At 37.6% G+C, this 23,368-nt stretch overlaps 1 protein-coding gene across 3 annotated transcripts in view; it reads left to right on the top strand.

Annotated features, from left to right (window-relative positions):
* The first annotated feature begins 870 nt into the window (after positions 1 to 870).
* Positions 871 to 23,368, top strand: part of TFAP2D (transcription factor AP-2 delta) — a 35,120-nt gene continuing 12,622 nt past the window's right edge. Inside the window, exons 1-3 of one of the 3 annotated variants that reach the window (XM_072143773.1) lie at positions 871 to 1,198; positions 1,771 to 2,268; positions 6,861 to 6,921. In XM_072143773.1, coding sequence (XP_071999874.1) covers positions 1,160 to 1,198; positions 1,771 to 2,268; positions 6,861 to 6,921 — 598 coding nt within the window. In that variant the 5' untranslated portion in view covers positions 871 to 1,159. Of the gene's footprint in view, positions 1,199 to 1,416; positions 1,433 to 1,514; positions 1,562 to 1,770; positions 2,269 to 6,860; positions 6,922 to 23,368 lie in introns of those variants that run through there. The other 2 variants (XM_072143775.1, XM_072143774.1) reach the window with 2 other exon arrangements.

Raw genomic sequence — 23,368 nt, 5'->3', positions numbered from 1 at the left:
TGAGATGCACACAATGAGCCTGGCTCCTAGGCGTGTGCCTTTGTCCATTAAGAAGAAGGACTTTGAGTGACAGCTTCTTAAGACATTGTAAGAGTCTAAACCAACCCTAGTAAATCCTGACCCTTCCTGCTGGAGAGAAGGAGTCTCTGCTCTTTGTTTGCCTGCGGCCCCTTATTAAGACACCTTCCTCATTTTAACACTTGAAAGCGAGACCATATTAACTCCCAATTAAAATCCAGTCTCCCTCCTCTGTCTCCCGGCTGTGTCTCCACTTCTGACGAGTTACCACAATCCACACATATCCAATACACGGAAATGCCCTGTGTCTATACAACCTGTTTGCTTTGTGTCAAATGCAAAGGGACATCCCATAAACACTGTATCAAAATGTATCAAAATCATAAAATCGCTACAAAGTCACCCACGGGGCGAGATCTCAGTCTCTTTGCGCACCCAAAACGAAACGCAACACAATCGATGGATCTGTATAATATATTGTATCAATATTTTGTTTTATTATATCCTGTATTTACAAATATTTACACATCCCGTTTCCTCTTCATCGCTGCTTTAGTTTTGGGGGGGGGGGGATTATTTCCTTCTGCGAGGTTATTTTGTTTGTATAAAATTAAGTTAATAAAAACCAATTAATTACAAAAATAAAATTCTAACATCTACCGAAAAATAACATCGAGCTCAGCAAAAAGTTAAAGCAATAAGATTAGAAAGAAATGGATAAAATGCTGAAAGATCCCAGAGATCCCTATTAGGGGAAGATACAATATTTATTCCTTGTCTCTTGGGATGAAGCTGCTCTATCTATTGTCCTCCCATTTCTCACTGCTGATGCTTAATTTTCAAAACTTCTATATTGCCAAGGGACCTACGACATCAGCTAAAGAATTATCCAGCAACTACAAAATCTGATCCAGGGAGCTGCTTTTCAGCAGAGGGGAAATTTTTTTCCTGCAGCTTTTTTGAGGGGAGAGTAGGCGAAAGAAGGTCTGATCTGGAGCTCCTGCCAGCCCTGCATTATCTTCTGGAGAACCTACAGGAGAGGATTCTTACAGGAAGAAGCTGATTTCTTTCTAGATATAATCTACCCACACCCCCAAAAAAATATATAAGAAACAAATCAAGGAAACAAAAAAAGGCAAACATGTCAACCTCATTCCCAGGACTGGTCCATGATTCAGAGGTATCTACTTTTATTTTTCTATCTTTTACTATAAGTTCTGTTATGATTTATGGTTTTTTTTAGGATTCCGTCCCCCCTTAATCCTTCTTGTAACCGTTACAGTCAATGAATGAATATGGGCTCCTCCAAAAAAAAAAAAAAAAAAAGTTACAGAAGAAGAGAAGGAAGGAAATTCGTTATGACATCTGTCGTCTGGAATGGCATTCTGCAATACAACAGTTGTTATAACGAAAAGTAGGGGAAAAAATAATCCCTGATAAAGCGCTACGGCATAGGGGGCATGCTATATGTGCGAGTGATCATCCCCGACTGCAGATGCTTTGATAGACAGACTCTCAGAAGCTTGTGTGGGGAAGATGGGGTGTGCGTGTGTTTATTTAGGGGAGATCAGTTCAGGGGGCTTTTAGGGGTTTCTACTTGGAGTTATAATTGCACTGCTCTTGTATGACTTGACTACAGTTACACCTGGAGGAGACGACTGCGTAGTCGGGAGACAGGTCGCTTACTGTCGGTACTTGCTATTATAAATGACAAACCTATTTTTCCTGTCTTTTTCTCTCCCTTCCTTCTAGATACGTCATGATGGATCAAACAGTTACCGTTTGATGCAGCTTGGGTGTCTGGAGTCTGTGGCCAACTCCAGTGTCGCCTATTCTTCCACGTCTCCTCTAGCTTATTCCACCACTGGAACTGAGTTTGCTTCCCCATATTTCTCGGCAAATCACCAGTATACTCCACTCCACCATCAATCCTTCCACTATGAGTTCCAGCATAGTCACCCGGCGGTCAATCCTGATGCCTACTCCTTAAACTCCTTGCACCATTCCCAGCAATACTACCAGCAGATCCACCATGGGGAGCCTACAGATTTTATTAACCTCCATAACGCCCGGGCACTTAAGTCCTCCTGCCTGGACGATCAGAGGAGAGACTTTGGGTGTCTAGATGCCTACAGAAGGCATGACTTGTCTCTTATGAGCCATGGATCTCAGTATGGCATGCACCCAGATCAAAGGCTTCTACCCGGATCCAGCTTGGGGCTTGCAGGTGCTGGAGGGGACGATTTCCAGGTAAGAAATTCAATTTAATATATTCATCAGCAACATTTACCGCATCGCAACCATGCAGGAACATTCAGCTCCTATTTTTGGTTTGGGCGTGACTGAGAATGTGCACCTACAAATAATCAAAGATCTATCATCTGTTTATCACATTATCTATCTATCTATCTATCTATCTATCTATCCATTTATTTATCTATCTATCTATCTATCTCATATCTTTCTATCTATCTATCCATTTATTTATTTATCTATCGATCTATCTATCTCATATCTATCCATCTATCTCCTATCTATCTATCTATCTATCTATCTATCTATCTATTTATCTATCTATCTCATATCTATCCATCTATCTATCTACCTCATATATATCTATTTCATATCTTTCTATAATCTATCTATCCATCTATCTCCTATCTATCTATCTATCTATCTATCTATCTATCTATCTCATATCTATCTATCTCATATCTATCATCTATCTATCTCATATCTATCTATCTATCTATCTATGTATCTATCTATCTATCTATCTCATATCTATCATCTATCTATCTATCTCATATCTATCATCTATCTATCTCATATCTATCATCTATCTATCTCATATCTATCATCTATCTGTCTATCTATGAAATAACTTTCTACATATTATAATACCTAGCCATCCTCCTCACATCTATTTGTATATTTATCCTATAACTATCTATAACTTTTAAAATATCTACCTATAACTATCTATTTATAGGTAGATAGATAATCCTAATAAGATAAAATCAGTGGCTCATTTACTCCTTTGTTGCTGGATTTTATGTGATGACGCTACATATTAGTGCAATAGATATAGAGATTGAAATATGTAATTGCATAAATCCAGTAAAAAGTAAAGCAACAAAATAAGCAAAGGAAAAATATAGCGGGGAAAAAAGATCGACCAGATATTAAGTATAGAATAGGTTAAATAAATTTAGTAGGTTGAAAGCGAGAAAAAAAAATTAAAGGTAAAAAAAAGTTAATTTTAGATCTATTAAAAACTATTAAAGAGTAATTATAGAATGAATACGATATTTAATGAATTATTTTTTATTTAACAAAATTGTAAGAAAGAGATGCATACATAAAGAGAGTTTCTATAGAGATATATAATTATATGGATAAAGCTATAAGTACAAATAAAATACCAAATTCAAACGATTAAGTGTAAAGTAAAAAGTAAATTAAACTAAATACATTGAAGACCTTACATTACATATGAGATGATACAATTAAAAAAAAAAGCCAAAATATAATTGAAGCACAAGATATTAAGAATAAAGAAAAAAAATCCACAAAAAATTGCAAAGCACTTAATCGAAAATGAAGTAGGAAACTATTAATATATGCTTCATACAATAAGTAATATTTATTGCCATAAAAATAATAATGATTCTGAATTATAGTATAATTAAACACCGGAAATTAAATATAATATTAATAATTATAATGTAAAATACTAGTACTAATATAAAACAAATCTTTAATGATAATAATCTATAATAATAATAATAAACTACAATAATAGGAAATTAAATGTATGAAACTATTTCTGCTACTACTAAAGTGTAATAATAATAATAATAATAATAACAACTACAATAATAATAATCTTAATGTATGATAATACTATTTCTGCTACTACTAAAGTGTAATAATAATAATAATAATAACAACAACTACAATAATAATAATAATAATCTTAATGTATGATAATACTACTCCTACTACTATTAAAGTATAATAATAGTAATAATAATAATAATATATTATATATAATAATAATATAATAATATATAAGAAACAACTACAATAATAATCATCATGTATGATACTACTACTACTACTAATGTATAGTAATCTATAATAATAATAGACTACAGCAATAATAATAATTATTCTAAAATAGAATAATACAATATAAAATAAATAGAATAATAGGTAAACAAGCAGCGGATGGTGAATCCTGGGAAGAGAGAGGCAGAAGGAAGTTGTATAATTCTTGGAGTCTTGTGTAAGAAGTGTCAGTAAACGTGACTTTCCTTGTATCAGTGAGTAAATCATTGTAGTGCGGAGCTGTGTAGTCTCAGGACAAGGGGATAAACCTCTCCCCCATTCAATAAGAGGCCGACGTTTTCTTTTCATTCTTTTCCACGTCTGCTGCTGATTTTTTCAATCTGTACAAATTTTTTTTCCATTGCCAGTCACCGGGCATGGCATCATTCAAAAGAGGGATTAGAAAATTTGCAAGGGGGGGAGACAAAAGCTAATTCCCCAGCAAAAGAACACCGTAGTTTATCCAATTTGCGACTTAAACCTATTCAACTAGTCATTTATGCAATGTCATCCGAGCAAACAGCATGTTACAAGTAAAAACCCAGAGGGAGAATAAAAAAATTGAAACAATATTGTAACCAAAAAAACGAAAAAAAAATAGTATTTTTAATTAAAAAATTTTTGGCGCATATCTGGCGCAACTATCTGGAGGTGTAATGGATCTATTGAAGGGTTTTGCTATTGCCCCTTTAGGGTAATGAATGCCAGAAATGTAAATATCTATCCCCCGTGTGGAATAGGCAATGAGCCCCCCAATACTTTGCAGGGTGTTTAAGTCAAGGGAACAGATGCAAACAGTCTTGAGGCTGCTAGACGTATCTTTGAGTCCCCTAAAAAGATTTTCCATGGGTAACAAAAGCCCCTGTCACACCTTTTCTCATCACTGCGGTAATTTATACAGAGCTTCACGTTTTCTCTTCTATCGATTTCATAATCACTTTAAGGCAGAACTCAAACGTGTGTTTTTTCTTAGGAGATCTTACAATTCGGGGTTTAGAGAGAAATGTTGAGACTGTAAAGAACTGATGACTAGGGGGGGAGAGAGGTGACATGACCCGACTGCATTATCCCACCATTTGCCAGACTCAAAGCCTTTCAGGCCTGTTGTAGTGTTCTGGAAATTATATCTGGAAGATTATAGACATTAGAAATTCAGTAAATCATCTGCTTTGTTAAAATTTGTAAAAATGGGGAATTAAGTGTGTTGAAGTTTGGTCGTTCTCATACATATTCATGTTATATTCTGGGGGCATATGGTTTATGATCATGGAAATAGTATGTGTGTGACTGCAGGACTAGAATAGGGATAGATGGAGAGATAGATAGATAGATATGAGATAGATATGAGATAGATAGATATGAGATATATGATAGATAGATAGATATGAGATAGATAGATAGATATGAGATAGATGGATAGATAGATAGATATGAGATAGATAGATAGATAGATAGATAGATAGGAGATAGATAGATAGGAGATAGATAGATAGATAGATAGATAGATAGATAGGAGATAGATAGATAGATAGATATGAGATAGATGGATAGATAGATAGATATGAGATAGATGGATAGATAGATAGATATGAGATAGATAGATGATAGATAGATAGATAGATAGATAGATAGATAGATAGATAGATAGATAGATATGAGATAGATATGAGATAGATAGATAGATATGGGATAGATAGATAGATAGATAGATAGGAGATAAATAGATAGATAGATATGAGATAGATAGATAGATAGAAAGATAGATAGATAGATAGATAGATAGATAGGAGATAGATAGATAGATAGATAGATAGATAGATAGATAGATATGAGATAGATAGATAGATATGGGATAGATAGATAGATAGATAGATAGATAGATATGAGATAGATAGATAGATATGGGATAGATAGATAGATAGATATATAGATAGGAGATAAATAGATAGATAGATAGATAGATATGAGATAGATAGATAGATAGATAGATAGATATGAGATAGATAGATAGATATGGGATAGATAGATAGATAGGAGATAAATAGATAGATAGATAGGAGATAAATAGATAGATAGATAGATAGATAGATAGATAGATATGAGATAGATAGATAGATAGATAGATAGATAGATAGATAGATAGATATGGGATGTATATATATATATATATATATATATATATATATATATAAATATACGTTATATTGATGATAGATAAACATGAGACTTATAGATATACGATAGAATGATTATATATATATGGATAGATATGAAACATATATATAAGATAGTTTGATGATTGATAGATAGACAGATAGATACATATGACACTACAGATATTCGATGGATTAATGATCTATGGTTAGATACCTAGAGTAGACATGAGATATATATAGATACATGGATAGACACATGCATATATAATATATAGATTGTAGATTAAGAAAGCAGATAAAAAACGATATATTTGAGATATACACAGAGATATGAGGAAGTTTATATCAATATGAAATAGGTGGACACATCCACCTACACCAGACAGAAATTAGATAGATAATAGACATATACATAAGTAAGTAGATAATTAGATGGGTTGATAGATAAATAGATAGATATAGTAATTAGATAAATATGACGGGAGAGATATATTATCACCATGATAGAGATAGATATGATATATAGATAGACTAGAATTGTGTGTATTAATTCCTTCCTCCTTCCTCTTGCAGGGCTCGGTGGAGGCCCAGTGTGGACTTGTGCTGAACAGCCAGGGAGGAGTGATAAGAAGAGGTAAGTCCCCCATCAGTCTCTTCTACACGAGTCATATGGCTGCTCTTCTATGTGTTATATACTTCAAGGTACACAAGGAAAGGTCTAGATTTTATTTCATAATCTGTTCAGTAAATTACAAGGATGTGATGTCAGACACATCAGTGACACCTCCAGCAGATGTGTGGTGATATTAGAGCAGGAGGAGCAGTCTGTAGGGTGAGCGGCCCTGGGCTATATGGACTCCACACCCGTCCAGGGGAGACCTCTGTTATTACTGCACTTTCTGTCATACAATTCCATTAAATCTATCTATCTTATATAACTTACATCTATTTTCTATCTATCTATCTATTATATATGTACATCAATCACGTCGTTCTTTTCTTTCTTTCTTTCTTTCTTTCTTTTTTCTTCTTCTTCTTCTCTCTCTCTCATATCTATCTATCTATCTCATATATCTATATATTTATCTCCTATCTATCTCATATCTATCTATCTATCTATCTCATATCTATCTATCTCCTATCTATCTATCTATCTATCTCATATCTATCTATCTATCTATCTATCTATCTCATATATATCTATCTATCTATCTCATATATCTATATATTTATATCATATCTATCTTCTATCTATCTATCTATCTATCTCCTATCTATCTATCTATCTATCTATCTATCTATCTATCTCATATCTATCTATCTATCTATCTATCTATCTCCTATCTATCTATCTTATATCTACCTTTATGGAGTTTATATAAATGACACAAATAAATACAACTTTATTATGTTATTATGATAATAATAATAATAATAATAATAATAATATAGACACACATGCAAAATACCTGTGCATTTTCACAAATAGAGAGATAGATAAATTAAGATAGATATACAGACAGATAGATAGATATGAGATAGATAAATATGAGATAGATAGATATAAAGATATAGATATATGTGTATGTATGTAGGCCATGCACTCACACATATAGACGTGTATATCTATATAAAGAGACTCATATTTTTTAATTAACTTTTAATCCCAGGCAGAGAGAACACAGGAATAACTAGATATCAGCCAGCAGGACACATATAGTATAGATGGAGACAATGGGCAGGGGAGGTATAGGACAGGCTGGTGCTGAAGGGACAGCTCCTCACACTCATATCTCCAGCCTGGATCATCCACATCCTCTTGTATCACATCTACCAGATACTGTATCATCATCACTGTAATAATAAATCATAAGACACATCAAATCTTCATCACAATCCAAGAGGATCCGAGAGTCATATTCTGTACAATTCCTGGATATGATAATATCTAGTAATTACCGACTAGTAATTCCCACATATCCTGATGAAACCTAAACACCTATATAATACTCTGTGCACTGGTAACATGCTGATATCTCCTATATAGCAGTATATGTACACGTTGTATCCAGATATTTCCTACACAACACTACCATATAGTAATCATATCTAAATATTTCCTATATAGGGTATGTGTACAATCCTGATACCTCCTATATAGTAGTATATGTACAAGTCATATCTAGCTATCTCCCTATAGTATATTCAGTTATATCTCCTATACAGTAGTATATGTACAAGTCATATCTAGCTATCTCCCTATAGTATATTCAGTTATATCTCCTATACCAGTGATGGCGAACCTATGGCACGGGTGCCAGAGGTGGCACTCAGAGCCCTCTCTATGGGCACCCGAGCCATCACCCCATCGCAGACTTCGCCAGACAGGACTCAAGGCCTCTTGCAGTTCCAGGCAGCCCAGGACCCTAGAAGGAAGCTACAATGATAATCCAAACTTCTTCTCCTTCTTTCTACTGTATAAGTGTCCTCAGGGGCCTATACAATTTAATCCTGTGAAAGAGCAGGGAGTAATAAGTTACTGCTTAAATTGTCGCATTGGCACTTTGCGAAAAATATGTGTTTTTTTGGTTGTAGTTTGGGCACTCGGTGTCTAAAAGGTTTGCCATCACTGTCCTATACAGTAGTATATGTACAAGTCATATCTAGCTATCTCCCTATAGTATATTCAGTTATATCTCCTATACAGTAGTATATGTACAAGTCATATCTAGCTATCTCCCTATAGTATATTCAGTTATATCTCCTATACAGTAGTATATGTACAAGTCATATCTAGCTATCTCCCTATAGTATATTCAGTTATATCTCCTATACAGTAGTATATGTACAAGTCATATCTAGCTATCTCCCTATAGTATATTCAGTTATATCTCCTATACAGTTGTAAGTGCACAGGTTATATCCATATAGTTGCTATATAGAAATATATAAAAAAAACAAAAAGTATTTAGATATTTCCTATACAGTAGCATATGTAAAAGTTATATATCCTATATAGTTGTACGTGCCCTAGTTATATCTAGAAATCTCTTATATAGGAGCATGTGTACTAGTTATATCCAGATATCTCCTATATATAGTAGTATATTAACAAGTTATATCCAGATATTTCTTATATAATAGTATATGTGTAAATCATATCTAAATATCTTCTTTATAGTAGTATATGTACAATGCTGATATCTCCTATATAGTAGTATGTGTACAAGTCATATCTAGCTATCTCCCAATAGTAGTATATTTACTAGTTATATCCAGTTATATCTCCTATATAGTTGTAAGTGCACAAGTGAGTTCCATATATTTGCTATATAGAAGTATATGCACAAGAATAATCTAGATATTTCTATATTTCTAGATATAGTAGTTTAGGTAAAACTTATATCTCCTACATAGTTGTAAGTGCCCTAAGATATCTCTTCTATAATAGAGAGTGTACTAATTATATACAGATATCTTCTATATTGTAGCCCATGTACTAGTTATATCTAGATATCTCCTATATAGTAGAGAGTGTACTAGTTATATACAGATATCTTCTATATTGTAGCCCATGTACTAGTTATATCTAGATATCTCCTATATAGTAGAGAGTGTACTAGTTGTATCTAGATATCTTCTATATTGTAGTCCGTGTGCTAGTTATATCCAGATAGCTCTTATATAGTAGCATGTGTTTTAGTTATCTCTAGATATTTCTTATATTGTAGCCCATGTACTAGTTATACTAGATATCTCCTATATAGTAGAGAGTGTACTAGTTATATACAGATATCTTCTATATTGTTACCCAGGTACTAGTTACAGTGTATCAATATAGCTCTTATATAGTAGAGAGTTATATCTAGATATTTCTTATATTGTAGCCCATGGGCTAACTACATCCAGATATCTTCTATATTGTAGCCCATGTACTTGTTATATCCAGATAGCTCTTCTATATTGTAGCCCATGTACTAGTTATATCCAGATAGCTCTTCTATATTGTAGCCCGTGTACTAGTTATATCCAGATAGCTCTTCTATATTGTAGCCCATGTACTAGTTATATCCAGATAGCTCTTCTATATTGTAGCCCATGTACTAGTTATATCCAGATATCTTCTATATTGTAGCCCGTGTACTAGTTATATCCAGATAGCTCTTCTATATTGTAGCCCGTGTACTAGTTATATCCAGATATCTTCTATATTGTAGCCCATGTACTAGTTATATCCAGATAGCTCTTCTATATTGTAGCCCATGTACTAGTTATATCCAGATATCTTCTATATTGTAGCCCATGTACTAGTTATATCCAGATATCTTCTATATTGTAGCCCGTGTACTAGTTATACTAGATCTCTCTTATATAGTAGCATGTGTTTTAGTTATCTCTAGATATTTATTATATTGTAGCCCATGTACTAGTTACATCCAGATATTGTATATATGAAAGGTCCTAGGTCTGACCCATAATTCAATGTGGTAAGTATGTAGGAGCTCAGGGGCGCAGTCTGGATAGATACAACCCTCACATCTGCTTTTATATAAGATAAAGAGACGCAGGTTGTAAAGTTTCTCTCCTCCGCCATTGTGCGCGGCTCCATTGTTCTGGGGAACGATGTGGTGATTGATGGGAAATCTCCGATCCCCATTTTGCAGCAGATTGTATTCTCCTTAGCTGTAAGCTCCGTCTCTAGTATCCCCCCTGGTCCTTCCATACAGATGTTGGCTCTAGCGCCAGGGCCTGGGATTGTAGGGCCCAGATATAATATTTGCAGCTGAAGTGACGCAAGGATCCCGCTGCTATCACTTCTAGTTAATGGTGTGCAGCGCGTCCCCTCCAGCTCCTCTCCTCTCCCCATCACAACCAATAATCTTTACTCTCTGCGCTTCTTGTGTATCGATGCTTTTTCCAGCCTTAGGCGCCTACTTTGATATGCTAATATTTCCGAGTAGCAAACTCTGCAGAGATCATATTAATGTTGTTCATACAGAGTCGAGCTTTTGCCTTAGTTGAATATTCAGATAACCAATTTCAAAAGAAATTACTAAGAAGCCGGGGCTGCTATTTACAGGAGCAGGCAGTGTTTTTAATCATTAAAAAAAAAAAATCTACTTTTTTTTTTTACTACTTTTTTTTTGGGGGAGAATTGATGCTTTAGTTAAAAAAAAAAAAAAGATCAGTGTGTTTTCTGAAGAATTGTTTGATAACAAGTCAATGTACATCCGTATGGAGCTTTGTGAATGAGGTGGGGGAGGGGGGGATAAGGTTCGAAATATTTGGAGACAAAGGAAAAATTGAAAAAAAAAAATTGAAAAATAAGACGGCGACATCTTGGCCCGTAACGTTTCATGAGATCTCGATGATGGAGTCCAAAAAAAAAAAAAAACTTGTGTTCCTTCTTTGTGATCATGCAGCCTGGACGCCCCAGGCAAATTTCAAAAAGCTTAAATACTACTATCGCCTCTAGGCCATGAAGAGAGGACAAGACTACCGGCAACAAGGTTTTTTTTTTTTTCTTCCGTTTGCCCTTGGCAACATAAAATACAAACTACTTTGAATCAAAACATTTTTGGGGAATTAATATGATCTGAACTCCTTTCAGTTTATAAAAGATCTTGAGATTGTCAAATCGCTTAGAGGTGACTGACGGGCGGATGGCGAGGCGTTCACTACAGGATAGAGACGTCACATCTTATTTGGTTGAAAATATCGCTCTGACGTTTTGTAAGAGGGGCCGTGCCTCGATGCCAAGGTGCCAGGGCAAAGGGTGTATGGGGGCCACAGCTATTACGGGAAGAAGGTGCTATAACCTTCACTTCATCTCATACAGTGCCAGGGCAATGGGTGTATATAGAGTACCTTCACTATGGGTGCTCCACCCTTCAATGCATCTCATGCATCAATGCCAGGGTGCCAGGGCAATGGGTGTATACAGGGAACCTTCACTATGGGTGCTCCACCCTTCAATGCATCTCATGCATCAATGCCAGGGTGCCAGGGCAAGGGGAGTACAGAGGCAACAGCTATTACGGGAAGAAGGTGCTATAACCTTCACTTCATTTCATAGGGTGCCAGGGCAATGGGTGTATATAGAGTACTTCACTATGAGTGCTCCACCCTTCAATGCATCTCATGCATCAATGCCAGGGTGCCAGGGCAAGGGGAGTACAGAGGCAACAGCTATTATGGGAAGAAGGTGCTATAACCTTCACTTCATCTCATAGGGTGCCAGGGCAATGGGTGTATACCGGGTACCTTCACTATGGGTGCTTCACCCTTCAATGTATCGCATGCATCAATGCTTAGGTGCCAGGGCAAAGGGTGTATACCGGGTACCTTCACTATGGGTGCTTCACCCTTCAATGTATCGCATGCATCAATGCTAAGGTGCCAGGGCAAAGGGTGTATGGGGGCCACAGCTATTACGGGAAGAAGGTGCTATAACCTTCACTTTATCTCATAGCGTGCCAGGGCAATGGGTGTATACAGGGAACCTTCAATATAGGTGCTCCAACCTTCAATGCATCTCATGCATCAATGCCAAGGTGCCAGGGCAAGGGGAGTATGGGGGCCACAGCTATTACGGGAAGAAGGTGCTCCACCCTTCACTTTATCTCATAGGGTGCCAGGGCAATAGGTGTATACAGGGAACCTTCATTATGGGTGCTCCACCCTTCAATTCATTTAATGCATCAATGTCAGGGTGCTAGGGCAAGGAGAGTATGTATAATACAGTCATTATTAATATCTTCATATTACATCACTAGGCACATGCATGTAGAGGTTTACGCATCAGAGCCAAGGTGCCAGGGCAAAGGGTGTACGGGTGGGCCATAGTTATTATGGGAAGAAGGTGCTCCACCCTTTACTTCTTCTCATACAGTGCCAGGGCAATGGGTGCTTACCGGATACCTTCACTATGGGTGCACCATTCTTCAATTCATCTCATGCATCAGAGCCAAGGTGCCCAGGCAAAGGGAGTATGTATAATACAGTCATTATTAATATCTTCATATTACATCACTCGGCACATGTAGAGGATTAAGCCAAGGTGCCAGGGCAAAGAGTGTATAGGTGGGCAACAGTTATTATGGGAAGAATGTGCTCCACCCTCCAATCCATCTCATGCCAAGGTGCCAAGGCAGAGGTTGTATGAAGGGTTACAGTCATTATTAATATCTTCATATAACAACACTAGGCACATGCATGTAGAGGTTTACTCATCAGAGCCAAGGTGCCAGGGCAAAGGGTGTACGGGTGGGCCATAGTTATTATGGGAAGAAGGTGCTCCACCCTTCACTTCATCTCACAGGGTGCCAGGGCAATGGGTGCATAAAGGGTACATTAATTATAGTAGGGAGGGGCTCCACCCTTCACTTCATCATTACGAGGTTCTCACTAATCTCTACCAACTAGCAGAGGCTCATATACTGTACATCAATGCCAAGGTGCCAGGGCAAAGGGTGTATAGAGGGTACAGTCATTATGAGTGCTCATCACTTCATCTCATAGATAGATCTTCTTACAAGTCTAATCGCTACCGACTAGCAGAGGCTCATGTACATCAATGCCAAGGTGCCAGGGCAAAGGGTGTATAGTAGGTACCATCTCTTTGCTCATCATTTTTTCTAATTGATTCATAATATACTAATCACCAATTAGAGGTTCATGCATCAGTGCCAAGGTGCCAGGGCAAAGGGTGTTGAGAGGGGGTGGGGGGGGGTTCCAGTAACTACGGGAAGAAGACACTCCGCCCTCATTTTATTTCATAGATACATATTCCTACCCAGGGCAAAGGGGGTATGGGAGACTATAATCATTATGGTAAGAATATTGGGTGCTCTGTCCTATACTACGTTTCATGGACACATCTTTCTACGACATTACTGGTCTCATATTTACCAACTGGTACAAGGCTTGGTATCAATGCCAAGGTGCAGGGGCAAGGGATATATAGGGGGTATTATAGGAGGCTCTTTGTCTTTTCTCATAGATTGATAATATCTAAGTATAACCAGTCTAATAACTATTAGGCTGCATTCACACACATGTATGGGGGACGTATATACACCGACGTATATACAGCCGATATAAGTCCCCCATACACCTCTATGAGCTCACGGCATGGTATGGACATGTCCTATCTTTTCCCGTATTATGGCGCCGTGGCCCATATGTCCCTATGGAGAGGGGCGGGGACTATGGAAGACCTCAGAGGGGCGGGGACTATGGAAGACCTCAGTCATTGCAGAGATAGTCCCTCTAGCCTCAGGAAATATCACTAAAATCTAATCTACGACCTCAGTGTCATAAGAGACCAAATAATGTATAGCGGTATGTGATGGTGGAAGATGCCCAAGATGTCTCCTACATAACCACGGCTACTTTCAAATTCTAAAAGTTCTACATTTATCTTTTATATTATGTTCAGTCTACAGGACTCCTTCAGACCTTATATACTGAGAAAAGGTTCTTACAAGATCCATGGAATCTATGGTGGTTCTAACCTCATCCTTTTCGATGACTTGACTTAGATCTTGGATTGCTACTTAACATTCCGGAATCTTTAGTTACATTACAATGGGGTTTTTTTTCATATTCTAGAAAATTCTACGATGGATCTGTAGAGGATGTACTACACATGATACTCTCTTAGATGTTTGAGTGACGCACTAGACTTTGATCCTTTAATTCTACAATGTTCCCCCCAAGTCTTCGAGGCCTCGTCCAAACCTAAACTACCCTTAAAGACTTGACAGTGTTCCTTCAATATCCTTAAGAACAACTTACATGTTCCTGGAGTTTCCAGCGCTCACAGTTTTCAGAACTCTTTGCAATATTTACACTTCAATCTAAAATTGCATATAATTGCTTAAATTTCCTCATAATGATGATGTTTTTAAAGACTTTTAAAATTCCATTTAATGTATCTAAAAAAATTATCTTAATAATAGTTCTATATTTTAAAGAAACTTTAAAAACAAATGATTGGATTAGACAATTGATGGTGTTTAAGAATTTTATTCGCCCTTCCAACATTTTCTTCTTTTTTTTCCATAGTCTCTTAAAAGCTCTTGATAAATGGTGTGTAATCACATGGATCTCATATCTATCTAGAAAAAACAGAGCAGCAGTCCAAGGCTTGAAGTGTTTATATATATATATATATATATATATATATATATATATATATCTCATATCTATCTATCTATCTCTCTCCTATCTATCTATCTATCTCATATCTATCTATCTCCTATCTATCTATCTATCTATCTATCTATCTCATATCTATCTATCTCATATTTATCTATCTATCTATCTATCTATCTATCTATATATCTCATATCTATCTGTCTATCTATCTATATATCTATATATCTCATATCTATCTATCTATCTATCTATCTATCTCCTATCTATCTCCTATCTATTTATCTATTTATCTATCTATATATCTCATATCTATCTATCTCCTATCTATCTATCTATCTATCTATCTATCTCATATCTATCTATCTATCTATCTATCTATCTATCTATCTATCTATTTCCTATATATATATCTCAAATCTATCTATCTATCTATCTATCTATCTATCTATCTATCCATCTATCTATCTATCTATCTCCTATCTATCTATCTATCTCCTATCTATCTATCTATCTATCTATCTATCTATCTATCTATCTATCTATCTATCTCCTATCTATCTATCTGTCTATCTATCTATCTCATATCTATCTATCTATCTCATATCTATCTATCTATCTCCTATCTATCTATCTATCTATCTCCTATCTATCTATCTATCTATCTATCTGTCTATCTATCTATCTATCTATCTATCTCCTATCTATCTATCTGTCTATCTATCTATCTATCTATCTATCTCCTATCTATCTATCTATCTATCTATCTATCTATCTATCTCATATCTATCTATCTATCTATCTATCTATCTCATATCTATCTATCTATCTATCTATCTATCTATCTATCTCATATCTATCTATCTATCTATCTATCTCATATCTATCTATCTATCTATCTCCTATCTATCTATCTATCTCCTATCTATCTATCTATCTATCTATCTATCTCATATCTATCTATCTATCTCCTATCTATCTATCTATCTATCTATCTATCTATCTATCTATCTCCTATCTATCTATCTATCTATCTATCTATCTATCTATCTATCTCCTATCTATCTATCTGTCTATCTATCTATCTATCTATCTATCTCATATCTATCTATCTATCTATCTATCTATCTACCTATCTAGTTATTCCATGTTGCACTTTCTTTAACGCCAGAATTCAGATGTTTTAGTCCATAATGTGTCACGTGGCTCCAAAATGAGTCGCAAAAACACTCCGCTCCGTTGCCGGTTTAGGACGCTAGGATGCAAAAAACACCAACTAAAAACCTAAAAGGTTTAGAACGAGGCTGAGAAAGACCCTACAAGACCCAAAACTGTGCAAAGACAAAAGAAGAAGAAGGAATCTACAAAGTTCCACAATAAATAGAAACATTTAATATTCAGATATTATATTATAACATGGGGTAGAGCACAGAAGGGGGGGGGGGGCTCTGTGCCAAAAACCCACTATGCAAATTCCTCTAAAGTTTCCTAAGTCTTCCTTGTTCCAGTCTTATGTCATGTGGCTCTTATATGTTACAGTATCTTCCGCTTCCATGTATCTGGAGGTGGAGAATTATCTATTCCTCCAGAACTGGCACGGAGCTGGAGCCAAGACGTCGCCTTCAGCAATGTGATTGTTGTTACCAGCAGGAATCTTCTCTGGGCTTGTTCATGATTTATTTCATAGAGCAATTGTCATTCATGTACATTAAAAATATATACTGTACAGTCATCCTCAAAGAAGATGCTAGAATCAAGAAATACAGGCGTCCGCATCAATGTGCATTATGTAGGGATGAATATCATATAGATATCATATAGAGACCGAACCCCCGGACTCCCCTACAATCTAATACAGAGCCATATAGACTATGAGATCAAACTCAATGTCTTATATCCATAGATCGCGAGAAATTCTGTACATCTAGTTCAGATTTTATATATAATAAGTGCGTAAATATTTATATTTTTATATATAATAAGTATGTAACTACAGGCAGTCCTGGGATTACGTACAAGGGGGCTTGTTCTTAAGTTGAATTTGTATGTACGTCGGAACTGTGAAAATTAGATTTTAAAAATGTCGGATTGTCGTCAGAACCAGGATTAACAATAAAGCTTCATTACAGACACCAGTGATAACTGTTATAGCTGTTTACAGGCAGTCCCCGGGTTACGTACAAGACAGGTTCTGTAGGTTTGTTCTTAAGTTGAGTTTGTATGTAAGTCGGAACCGTATACTTTATTATTGTAACCCCAGTCAAAAATTTTTTGGTCTCTGTGACAATTGGATTTTAAAAATGTTGGGTTGTCATAAGAACCAGAATTAACAATAAAGCTTCATTACAGACACCTGTGATATCTGCTATAGATGATTATTGTAGCCTAGGACTAAAGTACAATAAATTACCAACATCCAGAGGTCCGTTTGTAACTAGAGGTTGTCTGTAAGTTGGGTGTTCTTAAGCAGGAGACCGCCTGTATATATATTTTTATATATAATAAGTGTTTAAATATTTTTATTTTTATATATGATAAGGGTGTAACTACTGTATTTATGTTTTTTAAATATATAAAAAGTGTGTAAATATTAATATTTTTATATATAAGTGAGTAAATATTAATATTTATATATCTAATAAATGTGTAAATATTTATATTTTTAACCTAAATAAATCCATCAAAATAATATTTTTAATTTCAACTATTTATATAAATAATTTAAAATAAAACATATGATTATTTTTATTTTTTTTTTTTTAACCATAAAAATATTTGCATGTTTACCATATATATATTTTACTGTAGTTTATTTGTTTTATTTTCATAAATATATTTGTAGATTTCGTGGGCAGAAAATCTCATCCGTATTGATATAAGGATGCAATCACCAAATTAGTAGCTGGTAATATAAAGAATATTCGTCCGGATCAATAAATCTTACTTTTGCGCTATTTTTTACTTTTACTTTCCCGTTTCATAGGGAGAGCCCTCACTTTTCAATATCAAAAACTTTAATGTATTTCTTGAACTAAAAATATAACTATTTGCACAGCTATTATTATATCTTTTATTGTAGTGTTTTTATTATATTTTTATAAATACAGTACATTTGTAGATTTTTTGTGCAGCTCTTGGTCAGAAAATCTTGTCCGTATTAATAAAATGATTTTAATTCCTATAAAAAAATCTCCAAATTAGTACCTGGAAATATGGAAAATATTCATCCGGATCATCAAGTCTTACTTTTGTGCTATTTTTGACTTTTCCTTACCCATTTCATAGTATAAAAAAATTTTAAAAATATATAAAAATCTGATCTGTTGAATGTTTTGTTGTCGCTGTGTATAGGATAAAATCTCAGTATCTATAGATGTAGAAGATTCCTTATCTTTCATGATGTTTAATCAGGACTGGATTTGTGGGTCCTACAATTCTGTAAATAAAGTGCAGATGACAGAACAAAAATTGTAATTTAGTGGTGAAAAAAAAAAAAAAAAATCACAAAATTTAGTGGCCAGAAGTGATATAAGGCCTTAAGAGCACAATGTAACATATACAAGGAATTCACTCTAAAGACAGAAGAAAGTGTAAGGGGGAGATTTCTTTTAATTTTTCATTTTCTTAGTACGAACAAGTCTAAAGTTTTTGCACAGTCGTCAATTTTCACGTTTTTGTGACTTTTTCTTATTTGCTGTGCAACTCGTGGTCTACAAATTCCAGCTGTTAGTTGTCCGTTTTCTGTATCAGCGATCTGCGAATTTGTAAAAAGTTCCAAAAAAAATGAGCAGCACTGCAGACACATCCAAATTATGGTGAAGAAAACGGACCTTTTTATTCCATAACAGCGACATTTTGGCTCAAACTTGAAAAAGCTTCTGTTTGAGCCCAAAACATCGCTGTCACTTGTTTGGTCTGCATTTTTATCACAATATCTATTTATCTGTCTGACTATTGTTTAACCATCTATTTACCTATCAATCTCTTCAAAAATTTGAAAAAAACACCTATAGACAAGGGTATAACTACAGTGGTAACAGCAATAGCGGCTGCGATGGGGCCCGCAGTGTCAGGGGGCCTGGCCATAAGAAGTATTGGTGAAGGACAGGGTGCAGCAAGTCAGCAGGACTAGCAATCCCAAATCTCTACTTTCTACTATCTACTTCCCCCATGTGGTTGGCAACTACTGGACGACATGAAGTCAGATCTGTGTCCTCTGATCTCGCTGCTGTATTCTGTGTGTGTATATGTGATGTGTATATTCTGTATGAGTGTGTGTGTATGTGATATGTGTATATGCTCTATATCTGATGTTTATACAATCTATATGCATGTGTGTATATGTGATGTGTATATTCTGTATAAGTGTGTGTGTATGTGATATGTGTATATGCTCTATATCTGATGTTTATACAATCTATATGCATGTGTGTATATGTGATGTTTATATCCTGTGTAAGTGTGTGTACTTGCTGTTTAAGTGTGTGTGTATATGTGATATGTGTATATGCTCTATATCTGATGTTTATACAATCTATCTGCATGTATATATATATATATACATATATATATATATGTGATTTGTGTGTGTATACAATCTATATATGTGTGTGGTACTGTATGTGTGTGCATAATCTATGGTATGGTGTAAGACGTGTATATACTGTATGTTTTTATAAGCAATATGTTTGTATACGTTAATATATGTATGTGTGTTTTGTGGATGAGTTAATACTGTATACATGTGTATATATGTGTATATATATAGTGTATGTATAAGTGCATAAATGTTTTATACGAGTACATAAATGTGTGTATGACTGTAGGACTGTGTATGTGTGTATATATAATGTGTGTATGACTGTATGACTGTGTATGTGTGTATATATAATGTGTGTATGACTGTGTATGTGTGTATATATAATGTGTGTATGACTGTATGACTGTGTATGTGTGTATATATAATGTGTGTATGACTGTATGACTGTGTATGTGTGTATATATAATGTGTGTATGACTGTATGACTGTGTATGTGTGTATATATAATGTGTGTATGACTGTATGACTGTGTATGTGTGTATATATAATGTGTGTATGACTGTATGACTGTGTATGTGTGTATATATAATGTGTGTATGACTGTATGACTGTGTATGTGTGTATATATAATGTGTGTATGACTGTATGACTGTGTATGTGTGTATATATAATGTGTGTATGACTGTAGGACTGTGTATGTGTGTATATATAATGTGTGTATGAGTATATAAACATGTGTACAAATATATATTTATTTTCAAGGATATGAAGGGGGCCCAGCATCTCCCAGTGACATCATTGGATGGCATGATCCAAGATGTCTACTTGTAAAAAAAGCAAAAATAGGCAGCAACTTTAGATTAGTGAAAACTTGTAAGTTTCTTCACCTATATAGCGACATTTGATTAAGAAAGGTTGTGCTGCTCAACTGAAACGTTCCTATAAGTGTGAATAAACCATCACATTTTCACTTTTCTAAAGTTGGAGTGCTGCCTGTTTTATGTTTTATCTATCTCATATCACTGGCTCCACACACTCCCTGGTCCCTAAGGTCCGCTCCCGTGGAGTCATCTTTGCTTTATCCTTCAAGCCTCACATACAGGTCCTTACTGCAAGCTGCCGCCTCCATCTCAAGAACATCTTTCACATCCGACCATTTATCAAGTCTACAAAACCACAAGTCCATGTCCTCATCATCTCCCGCTTGGACTACTGCAATATTCTTCTCTGTGGTCTCCCAGCTAACTATCTAACATCTCTCCAATCCATCCTGAACTCTACTACCAATCCCTCTGTCTCCTGGCTTCTCCTCTGCCTCTCCTCTGTGCTGCCCGGCTCATCCCTCTGTCTCCTGACTTCTCCTCTGCCTCTCCTCTCTGCTGCCCGGCTCATCCCTCTGTCTCCTGACTTCTCCTCTGCCTCTCCTCTCTGCTGCCCGGCTCATCCCTCTGTCTCCTGGCTTCTCCTCTGCCTCTCCTCTGTGCTGCCCGGCTCATCCATCTGTCTCCTGGCTTCTCCTCTGCCTCTCCTCTCTGCTGCCCGGCTCATCCCTCTGTCTCCTGGCTTCTCCTCTGCCTCTCCTCTGTGCTGCCCAGCTCATGCCTCTGTCTCCTGGCTTCTCCTCTGCCTCTCCTCTCTGCTGCCCGGCTCATGCCTCTGTCTCCTGGCTTCTCCTCTGCCTCTCCTCTCTGCTGCCCGGCTCATCCCTCTGTCTCCTGGCTTCTCCTCTGTATCTCCTCTCTGCTGCCTGGCTCATCCATCTGTATCCTGGCTTCTCCTCTGCCTCTCCTCTCTGCTGCCCGGCTCATCCCTCTGTCTCCTGGCTTCTCCTCTGTATCTCCTCTCTGCTGCCTGGCTCATCCATCTGTCTCCTGGCTTCTCCTCTGCCTCTCCTCTCTGCTGCCCGGCTCATCCCTCTGTCTCCTGACTTCTCCTCTGCCTCTCCTCTCTGCTGCTCGGCTCATCCCTCTGTCTCCTGGCTTCTCCTCTGCCTCTCCTCTGTGCTGCCCGGCTCATGCCTCTGTCTCCTGGCTTCTCCTCTGCCTCTCCTCTCTGCTGCCTGGCTCATCCCTCTGTCTCCTGGCTTCTCCTCTGCCTCTCCTCTCTGCTGCCCGGCTCATCCCTCTGTCTCCTGGCTTCTCCTCTGCCTCTCCTCTGTGCTGCCCGGCTCATCCCTCTGTCTCCTGGCTTCTCCTCTACCTCTCCTCTCTGCTGCCCGGCTCATCCCTCTGTCTCCTGGCTTCTCCTCTGCCTCTCCTCTCTGCTGCCCGGCTCATCCCTCTGTCTCCTGGCTTCTCCTCTGCCTCTCCTCTGTGCTGCCCGGCTCATCCCTCTGTCTCCTGGCTTCTCCTCTGCCTCTCCTCTCTGCTGCCCGGCTCATCCATCTGTCTCCTGGCTTCTCCTCTGCCTCTCCTCTCTGCTGCCCGGCTCATCCCTCTGTCTCCTGGCTTCTCCTCTGCCTCTCCTCTCTGCTGCCCGGCTCATCCCTCTGTCTCCTGGCTTCTCCTCTGCCTCTCCTCTCTGCTGCCCGGCTCATCCCTCTGCCTCCTGGCTTCTCCTCTGCCTCTCCTCTCTGCTGCTCGGCTCATCCCTCTGTCTCCTGGCTTCTCCTCTGCCTCTCCTCTGTGCTGCCCGGCTCATCCCTCTGTCTCCTGACTTCTCCTCTGCCTCTCCTCTCTGCTGCTCGGCTCATCCCTCTGTCTCCTGGCTTCTCCTCTGCCTCTCCTCTGTGCTGCCCGGCTCATGCCTCTGTCTCCTGGCTTCTCCTCTGCCTCTCCTCTCTGCTGCCTGGCTCATCCCTCTGTCTCCTGACTTCTCCTCTGCCTCTCCTCTCTGCTGCTCGGCTCATCCCTCTGTCTCCTGGCTTCTCCTCTGCCTCTCCTCTGTGCTGCCCGGCTCATGCCTCTGTCTCCTGGCTTCTCCTCTGCCTCTCCTCTGTGCTGCCCGGCTCATCCCTCTGTCTCCTGGCTTCTCCTCTGCCTCTCCTCTCTGCTGCCCGGCTCATCCCTCTGTCTCCTGGCTTCTCCTCTGCTTCTCCTCTCTGCTGCCCGGCTCATCCCTCTGTCTCCTGACTTCTCCTCTGCCTCTCCTCTCTGCTGCTCGGCTCATGCCTCTGTCTCCTGGCTTCTCCTCTGCCTCTCCTCTCTGCTGCCCGGCTCATCCCTCTGTCTCCTGGCTTCTCCTCTGCTTCTCCTCTCTGCTGCCCGGCTCATCCATCTGCCTCCTGGCTTCTCCTCTGCCTCTCCTCTCTGCTGCCCGGCTCATCCCTCTGTCTCCTGGCTTCTCCTCTGCCTCTCCTCTCTGCTGCCCGGCTCATCCCTCTGTCTCCTGGCTTCTCCTCTGCCTCTCCTCTGTGCTGCCCGGCTCATGCCTCTGTCTCCTG

The sequence above is a fragment of the Engystomops pustulosus genome, chromosome 3 (assembly GCF_040894005.1).
Source record: "Engystomops pustulosus chromosome 3, aEngPut4.maternal, whole genome shotgun sequence".
In the NCBI taxonomy this organism is placed as follows: domain Eukaryota; kingdom Metazoa; phylum Chordata; class Amphibia; order Anura; family Leptodactylidae; genus Engystomops; species Engystomops pustulosus.
The sequence above is the reverse complement of the archived record's forward strand: the minus strand, read 5'-3'. Positions and strand labels throughout refer to the sequence as shown.